The sequence below is a fragment of the Salmo salar genome, unplaced genomic scaffold (assembly GCF_905237065.1).
Source record: "Salmo salar unplaced genomic scaffold, Ssal_v3.1, whole genome shotgun sequence".
In the NCBI taxonomy this organism is placed as follows: Eukaryota; Metazoa; Chordata; class Actinopteri; order Salmoniformes; family Salmonidae; genus Salmo; species Salmo salar.
This window is the reverse complement of record NW_025547570.1, coordinates 22,501-32,371: the sequence shown is the minus strand read 5'-3', so window position 1 is coordinate 32,371 and position 9,871 is coordinate 22,501. Positions and strand designations below refer to the sequence as shown.

General features: G+C 45.8%; 1 protein-coding gene across 1 annotated transcript in view; it reads left to right on the top strand.

Moving 5' to 3' along the window:
* The first annotated feature begins 9,675 nt into the window (after positions 1 to 9,675).
* The window catches only part of LOC123731978 (uncharacterized transmembrane protein DDB_G0289901-like), an 8,014-nt gene continuing 7,818 nt past the window's right edge, over positions 9,676 to 9,871 (top strand). The window contains exon 1 of the mRNA XM_045711362.1: positions 9,676 to 9,871. This exon is cut by the window's right edge and continues 117 nt beyond it. Coding sequence (XP_045567318.1) covers positions 9,676 to 9,871 — 196 coding nt within the window.

Below are 9,871 nucleotides of genomic sequence, written 5' to 3'. Positions count from 1 at the left end.
GAAAGCCTTCCCAGAAGAGTGGAGGCTGTTATAGCGGCAATGTTCCAACATCTAGTGGAAAGCCTTCTCAGAAGAGTGGAGGCTGTTATAGCGGCAATGTTCCAACATCTAGTGGAAAGCCTTCCCAGAAGAGTGGAGGCTGTTATAGCGGCAATGTTCCAACATCTAGTGGAAAGCCTTCCCAGAAGAGTGGAGGCTGTTATAGCGGCAATGTTCCAACATCTAGTGGAAAGCCTTCCCAGAAGAGTGGAGGCTGTTATAGCGGCAATGTTCCAACATCTAGTGGAAAGCCTTCCCAGAAGAGTGGAGGCTGTTATAGCGGCAATGTTCCAACATCTAGTGGAAAGCCTTCCCAGAAGAGTGGAGGCTGTTATAGCGGCAATGTTCCAACATCTAGTGGAAAGCCTTCCCAGAAGAGTGGAGGCTGTTATAGCGGCAATGTTCCAACATCTAGTGGAAAGCCTTCCCAGAAGAGTGGAGGCTGTTATAGCAGCAATGTTCCAACATCTAGTGGAAAGCCTTCCCAGAAGAGTGGAGGCTGTTATAGCAGCAATGTTCCAACATCTAGTGGAAAGCCTTCCCAGAAGAGTGGAGGCTGTTATAGCAGCAATGTTCCAACATCTAGTGGAAAGCCTTCCCAGAAGAGTGGAGGCTGTTATAGCAGCAATGTTCCAACATCTAGTGGAAAGCCTTCCCAGAAGAGTGGAGGCTGTTATAGCAGCAATGTTCCAACATCTAGTGGAAAGCCTTCCCAGAAGAGTGGAGGCTGTTATAGCAGCAATGTTCCAACATCTAGTGGAAAGCCTTCCCAGAAGAGTGGAGGCTGTTATAGCAGCAATGTTCCAACATCTAGTGGAAAGCCTTCCCAGAAGAGTGGAGGCTGTTATAGCAGCAATGTTCCAACATCTAGTGGAAAGCCTTCCCAGAAGAGTGGAGGCTGTTATAGCAGCAATGTTCCAACATCTAGTGGAAAGCCTTCCCAGAAGAGTGGAGGCTGTTATAGCAGCAATGTTCCAACATCTAGTGGAAAGCCTTCCCAGAAGAGTGGAGGCTGTTATAGCAGCAATGTTCCAACATCTAGTGGAAAGCCTTCCCAGAAGAGTGGAGGCTGTTATAGCGGCAATGTTCCAACATCTAGTGGAAAGCCTTCCCAGAAGAGTGGAGGCTGTTATAGCGGCAATGTTCCAACATCTAGTGGAAAGCCTTCCCAGAAGAGTGGAGGCTGTTATAGCGGCAATGTTCCAACATCTAGTGGAAAGCCTTCCCAGAAGAGTGGAGGCTGTTATAGCGGCAATGTTCCAACATCTAGTGGAAAGCCTTCCCAGAAGAGTGGAGGCTGTTATAGCGGCAATGTTCCAACATCTAGTGGATAGCCTTCCCAGAAGAGTGGAGGCTGTTATAGCGGCAATGTTCCAACATCTAGTGGAAAGCCTTCCCAGAAGAGTGGAGGCTGTTATAGCAGCAATGTTCCAACATCTAGTGGAAAGCCTTCCCAGAAGAGTGGAGGCTGTTATAGCAGCAATTTTCCAACATCTAGTGGAAAGCCTTCCCAGAAGTGCCTTCCCAGAAGAGTGGAGGCTGTTATAGCAGCAATGTTCCAACATCTAGTGGAAAGCCTTCCCAGAAGAGTGGAGGCTGTTATAGCAGCAATGTTCCAACATCTAGTGGAAAGCCTTCCCAGAAGAGTGGAGGCTGTTATAGCAGCAATGTTCCAACATCTAGTGGAAAGCCTTCCCAGAAGAATGGAGGCTGTTATAGCAGCAATGTTCCAACATCTAGTGGAAAGCCTTCCCAGAAGAGTGGAGGCTGTTATAGCAGCAATGTTCCAACATCTAGTGGAAAGCCTTCCCAGAAGAGTGGAGGCTGTTATAGCAGCATAAAGGGGGGAAACCAACTCCATATTAACACCCATGATTTTAGAATGAGATGTTTGACTAGCAGGTGTCCACATACTTTTGGTCATGTAGCTTACTTCCCAGCAGTCTAAACACAGCGATGCTTCTCCTCTTTGAACCATGTCCCCAACCGTCTTAAAAAAAAGCCTCCTGTCATGTTCTGACCAGTAAATGGGGTTATTTTGTTATCGTAGTTTGGTCAGGACGTGGCAGGGGGGGGTTAATTTGTTTTATGTGGTTCGGGGTTTGTTGGGCTATGTGTTTATATTAGATGGGGTGTTTGTTTAGAGTGTTCCCGGTTTTTTTTTTGGGGGGGGGTTAATGTTCTATGTTAGTATATTTCTATGTTCTAGTCTAGTCTTTCAATTTCTATGTTTAGGGTTTTTGATTGACCTTCAATCGGAGGCGGCTGTTCCTCGTTGCCTGTGATTGAAGGTCCTATGTATAGGGATGTTTTGCTATGGGGGGTTTGTGGGTAGTTGTCTCCTGTTTAGTGTCTGAGCGCCCGATAGGACTGTTTAGTGTCTGAGCGCCCGATAGGACTGTTTAGTGTCTGAGCGCCCGATAGGACTGTTTAGTGTCTGAGCGCCCGATAGGACTGTTTAGTGTCTGAGCGCCCGATAGGACTGTTTAGTGTCTGAGCGCCCGATAGGACTGTTTAGTGTCTGAGCGCCCGATAGGACTGTTTAGTGTCTGAGCGCCCGATAGGACTGTTTAGTGTCTGAGCGCCCGTAGGACTGTTTAGTGTCTGAGCGCCCGATAGGACTGTTTAGTGTCTGAGCGCCCGATAGGACTGTTTAGTGTCTGAGCGCCCGATAGGACTGTTTAGTGTCTGATCGCCCGATAGGACTGTTTAGTGTCTGAGCGCCCGATAGGACTGTTTAGTGTCTGAGCGCCCGATAGGACTGTTTAGTGTCTGAGCGCCCGATAGGACTGTTTAGTGTCTGACGCCCGATAGGCTGTTTAGTGTCTGACGCCCGATGACTGTTTAGTGTCTGAGCGCCCGATAGGACTGTTTAGTGTCGTTCGGTTGATTTGTATACGTTGATCTGTATTTGTTTTTCATTCTTCACGTTAAAAAGAAGAAGATGAGTAAACACACGTTCCCGCTGCGTTTTGGTCTGATCCTTACGACGCCCGTTACACCTCCTCTGCTCATAGGCCCACCGCTGACGTGTATAGATCTGAGAGACCATAGCTTAAAATGGTCGAAGCCTTTCCAGTGAGGAAATGATGAGTGTGAATGAATGCTCGGGCTAACGAGTTCGAAGGACGGTGCAAAAAAAAGCAGATAAGAATCAACCCTGCCGAGTTGTTCAGCTGTGTCGTATCGTCGTATTGTGTTGCACGGCATCATGGGATGATGAAAAAAAAAAATGAACTTGAACTTGGAGTATAGGAAAACAGGACAGGAAAGGAAGCCATTTAGGATGTTTTAGGTCAAAAGAACACCGACTCATTCAAGGGTTTTTCTTTATTTTTTTTACTAAACTCAGCAAAAAAAAAGAAACGTCCTCTCACTGTCAACTGCGTTTATTTTCAGCAAATTTAACATGTGGAAATATTAGTATGAACGTAACAAGATTCAACAACTGAGACATAAACTGAACAAGTTCCACAGACATGTCACTAACAGAAATGGAATAATGTGTCCCTGATCAAAGGGGAGGTCAACATCAAAAGTAACAGTCAGTATCTGGTGTGGCCACCAGCTGCATTAAGTACTGCAGTGCATCTCCTCCTCATGGACTGCACCAGATTTGCCAGTTCTTGCTGTGTTACCTCACTCTTCCACCAAGGCACCTGCAAGTTCCCGGACATTTCTAGGGGGAATGGCCCTTGAGCTCACCCTCCGATCCAACAGGTCCCAGACGTGCTCAATGGGATTGAGATCCGGGCTCGTCGCTGGCCATGGCAGAACACTGACATTCCTGTCTTGCAGGAAATCACTCACAGAACCAGCAGTATGGCTGGTGGCATTGTCATGCTGGAGGGTCATGTCAGGATGAGCCTGCAAGAAGGGTACCACATGAGGGAGGAGGATGTCTTCCCTGTAACGCACAGCGTTGAGATTGCCTGCATACAAAGCTCAGTCCATATGCTTGACACGCCAACATACGACTCCACTCCATCGATCCGCTGGCCTCTTAACGCTCATTCCTTCCACGATAAACGCGAATCCGACCATCACCCCTGGTGAGACATAACCGCGACTCATCAGAGAAGAGCACTTTTTGACAGTTCTGCCTGGTCCAGCGACGGTGGGTTTGTGCCCATAGGCGACGTTGTTGCCGGTGATGTCTGGTGAGGACCTGCCTTACAACAGGCCAACAAGCCCTCAGTCCGGCCTCTCTCAGCCTATTGCGGACAGTCTGAGCACTGATGGAGGGATTGTGCGTTCCTGGTGTAACTCGGGCAGTTGTTGTTGCCATCCTGTACCTGTCCCCAGGTGTGATGTTCGGATGTACCGATCCTGTGCAGGTGTTGTTACACGTGGTCTACCACTGCGAGGATGATCAGCTGTCTGTCCTGTCTCCCTGTAGCGCTGTCTTAGGCGTTTCACAGTACGGACATTGCAATTTATTGCCCTGGCCACGTCTGCAGTCCTCATGCCTCCTTGCAGCATTCCTAAGGCACGTTCACGCAGATAAGCAGGGACCCTGGGCATCTTTCTTTTGGTGTTTTTCAGAATCAGTAGAAAGGCCTCTTTAGTGTCCTAAGTTTTCATAACTGTGACCTTAATTGCCTACCGTCTGTAAGCTGTTAGTGTCTTAACGACCGTTCCACAGGTGCATGTTCATTAATTGTTGATGGTTCATTGAACAAGCATGTTTAAACCCTTTACAATGAAGATCTGTGAAGTTATTTGGATTTTCACGAATTATCTTTGAAAGACAGGGTCCTGAAATAGGGACGTTCCTTTTTTTGCTGAGTTTATTTTCTACATTGTAGAAGAATAGTGGAGACATCAAAACTATGAAATAACACCTTTGGGATCATGTAGTAACCAAAAAAGTGCTAAATTACCACCTGTTAATTGAAATGCATTCCAGGTGACTACCTCATGAAGCTGGTTGAGAGAATGCCAAGAGAGTGCAAAGCTTTCGTCAAGGCAAAGGGTGGCTACTTTGAAGAATCTGAAATATAAAATATATTTTGATTTGTTTAACACTTTTTTTTTGGTTACTACATGATTCCATATGTGTTATTTCATAGTTTCAATGTCTTCACTATTATTCTACAATGTAGAAAACAGTACAAATAAAGAAAAACCCTTGAATGAGTCGGTGTTGTAAAACTTTGGACCGGTGGTGTGAACCACATGAGGGTCGATCCCATTCAGCATGACATGTTTCACAACAGTTAACCTCTCTAGGGCCGGCGGGACGAAATCGTCCCGCCTATGTAACAGCCAGTGGAATCCTGTGGCGCGTTATTCAAATACCTTAGAAATGCTATTACTTCAATTTCTCAAACATATGACTATTTTACACCATTTTAAAGACAAGACTCTCGTTAATCTAACCACACTGTCCGATTTCAAAAAGGCTTTACAACGAAAGCAAAACATTAGGTTATGTCAGCAGAGTACCCAGCCAGAAATAATCAGACACCCATTTTTCAAGCTAGCATATAATGTCACATAAACCCAAACCACAGCTAAATGCAGCACTAACCTTTGATGATCTTCATCAGATGACTCTCCTAGGACATTATGTTATACAATACATGCATGTTTTGTTCAATCAAGTTCATATTTATATCAAAAAACAGCTTTTTACATTAGCATGTGACGTTCAGAACTAGCATACCCCCCGCAAACTCCCGGTGAATTTACTAAATTACTCACGATAAACGTTCACAAAAAACATAACAATTATTTTAAGAATTACAGATACAGAACTCCTCTATGCACTCGCTATGTCCGATTTTAAAATAGCTTTTCGGTGAAAGCACATTTTGCAATATTCTAAGTAGATAGCCCGGCATCACAGGGCTAGCTATTTAGACACCCACCAAGTTTAGCCCTCACCAAAGTCAGATTTACTATAAGAAAAATGTTATTACCTTTGCTGTTCTTCGTCAGAATGCACTCCCAGGACTTCTACTTCAATAACAAATGTTGGTTTGGTTCTAAATAATCCATAGTTATGTTCAAATATCCTCTGTTTTGTTCGTGCGTTCAAGACACTATCCGAAATGTAAAGAAGGGTGACGCGCACGACGCGTTTCGTGACAAAAAATTCGAAATATTCCATTACCGTACTTCGAAGCATGTCAACCGCTGTTTAAAATCAATTTTTATGCCATTTTTCTCGTAAAAAAGCGATAATATTCCGACCGGGAATCTGTGTTTTAGTACAAAGAGAGAGAAAATAAAAACATGGGGTCGCCTCGTGCACGCGCCTCAGTCTCATAGTACTCTGATAGACCACTTACCAAACGCGCTAATGTTTTTCAGCCAGGGGCTGCCTCGACATCATTCAGCTTTTTCCCGGTTTCTGAGAGCCTATGGGAGCCGTAGGAAGTGTCACGTTACAGCAAAGATCCTAAGTTTTCAATAAAAAGAGTCAAGAAGCTCAAGGAATGGTCAGAGAGGGCACTTCCTGTACAGAATCTTCTCAGGTTTTTGCCTGCCATATGAGTTCTGTTATACTCACAGACACCATTCAAACAGTTTTAGAAACTTTAGGGTGTTTTCTATCCAAAGCCAATAATTATATGCATATTCTAGTTTCTGGGCAGTAGTAATAACCAGATTAAATCGGGTACGTTTTTTTATCCGGCCGTGTAAATACTGCCGCCTAGCCCTAACAGGTTAATATCCTTTGCATTGCTCAACGATTGTTGCGTAATCGTACTGAAGGTAGATAAGGAGTCGAGCGCAGGAGAGCAGAGATGTCGATGTAGGGTCTTCAATAGGCAAGTCCCAAAACGGTACAGGTACAATGTCCTTAATAAACGCCCGAGACCATGGAACACACAGGAGGAAAACAACGCTCCTACTATTACTAAACACACGGTACACATGTGAATAAACTGAGGAGAAAAAAAAACCTCCACGAGCAACATGAATATAAACCCCGCACAAACGTCAGCGGGGAAACAGTGGTAAATATACACACAGAAATTAAAGCAAATGAAAACCAGGTATGAATGAACCAAAGACAAAACCAACAGAAAAGGAAAACTGTATCGGTGACGGCTAGTAGGCCGGCGACGCCGACCGCTGAAGCACCGCCCGAACAAGGAGAGGAACCACCTTCGGGTGGAAGTCGTGACAACGATCGTGAGTACTGAACTCTGGACCTTAGTTCAGAAATAAAACATTTCAAGGAAGGAATCTCCCAAGTTAAGTTGGTGTTGTATTGCTCAAAGTACGCAATCACATCACCATTAGGTTAGCACTTCCAAACCATGGGAAAAAGATATCCCCATCAAGATATCCCCAAGGAACCATGGGAAAAAGAGATCCCATCAAGATATCCCCAAGGAACCATGGGAAAAACTGTCACCAAGATATCCCCAAGGAACCATGGGAAATACTGTCACCAAGATATCCCCAAGGAACCATGGGAAAAACTGTCACCAAGATATCCCCAAGGAACCATGGGAAAAAGATATCCCCATCAAGATATCCCCAAGGAACCATGGGAAAAACTGTCCCCAAGATATCCTCAAGGAACCATGGGAAATACTGTCCCCAAGATATCCTCAAGGAACCATGGGAAATACTGTCCCCAAGATATCCTCAAGGAACCATGGGAAATACTGTCCCCAAGATATCCCCAAGGAACCATGGGAAATACTGTCACCAAGATATCCCCAAGGAACCATGGGAAATACTGTCACCAAGATATCCCCAAGGAACCATGGGAAATACTGTCCCCAAGATATCCCCAAGGAACCTTGGGAAATACTGTCCCCAAGATATCCTCAAGGAACCATGGGAAATACTGTCACCAAGATATCCCCAAGGAACCATGGGAAATACTGTCCCCAAGATATCCCCAAGGAACCATGGGAAATACTGTCCCCAAGATATCCCCAAGGAACTATGGGAGAAACTGTCCCCAAGATATCCCCAAGGAACCATGGGAAATACTGTCCCCAAGATATCCCCAAGGAACTATGGGAAAAACTGTCACCAAGATATCCTCAAGGAACCATGGGAAATACTGTCCCCAAGATATCCCCAAGGAACTATGGGAAAAACTGTCACCAAGATATCCTCAAGGAACCATGGGAAAAACTGTCACCAAGATATCCCCAAGGAACCATGGGAAATACTGTCACCAAGATATCCTCAAGGAACCATGGGAAATACTGTCCCCAAGATATCCCCAAGGAACTATGGGAAAAACTGTCCCCAAGATATCCCCAAGGAACCATGGGAAATACTGTCCCCAAGATATCCCCAAGGAACCATGGGAAATACTGTCCCCAAGATATCCCCAAGGAACCATGGGAAATACTGTCCCCAAGATATCCCCAAGGAACCATGGGAAATACTGTCACCAAGATATCCCCAAGGAACCATGGGAAATACTGTCCCCAAGATATCCCCAAGGAACCATGGGAAATACTGTCCCCAAGATATCCCCAAGGAACCATGGGAAATACTGTCACCAAGATATCCCCAAGGAACCATGGGAAATACTGTCCCCAAGATATCCCCAAGGAACCATGGGAAATACTGTCCCCAAGATATCCCCAAGGAACCATGGGAAATACTGTCCCCAAGATATCCCCAAGGAACCATGGGAAATACTGTCACCAAGGAGTTGAAGTGGTAAACAGATGATGGTGGTTTGAATGTGGTTCCTCTTCATGTAGTTGAGATGATGGTTCTGTGGTGCTTACTGAACACACACACACACACACACACACACACACACACACACACACACACACACACACACACACACACACACACACACACACACACACGAACACACACACACATACAGCCCGTCCACACACACACACATACAGCCCATCCATCCCCTATCAGCCCACACACACACACACACACACACACACACACACACACACACACACACACACACACACACACACACACACACACACACACACACACACACACACACACACACACACACACACACACAAACACACACACACACACACACACACACACACACACACACACACACACACACACACACACACACACACACACACACACACACGAACACACACACACACACACACACACACACACACACACACACACACAGGTTTATCAGATCACATAAAGTAAATAGTCCCAGTGGGTGTTTTGGATGAAGGTAATTTTCTGCCATAGTGTTTTCCAGACTCCCTCTAGTACTCAGGCTGTTGTACGGTCCTTTAGCCAAATCAACTGAAGCCATGTAGAAATCTAATGGAAAACACCGACCTGGGAAACAAGTACAGATACCAGCGGTCGTCTAAAGAATGAAAAGGCCTTTAATGTTGTTGGGTTTTAGTTTCCACTGAATAAGAATCGCTGCTTATCCTCTGGTGTTTCACGTTTATCTGTATTTCCTTCCATTTGTTTGTTATCAGAGTTGCTGTTTTTTTTTTTTAGGTATTTTCACTCAAAACCTTCTGTTATGAACTCCTCCTCACCTCTCTACCTGGAACACACGCACACGCACGCACGCACGCACGCACACACACACACACAGACACACAGGGTCAGACCACTCTCAGACCTGTCAAACCAATGGTCCTGAATGGAGGGGAATGAGGTCTTATGTAAAAGTAGCAGACTATGGAACCTGTGGGAACCTGGGAGCACCTGGGGGAACCTGGGAGCACCTGGGGGAACCTGGGAGCACCTGGGAGCACCTGGGGGAACCTGGGAACACCTGGGAGCACCTGGGGGAACCTGGGAGCACCTGGGGGAACCTGGGAGCACCTGGGGGAACCTGGGAGCACCTGGGAGCACCTGGGCGCACCTGGGGGAA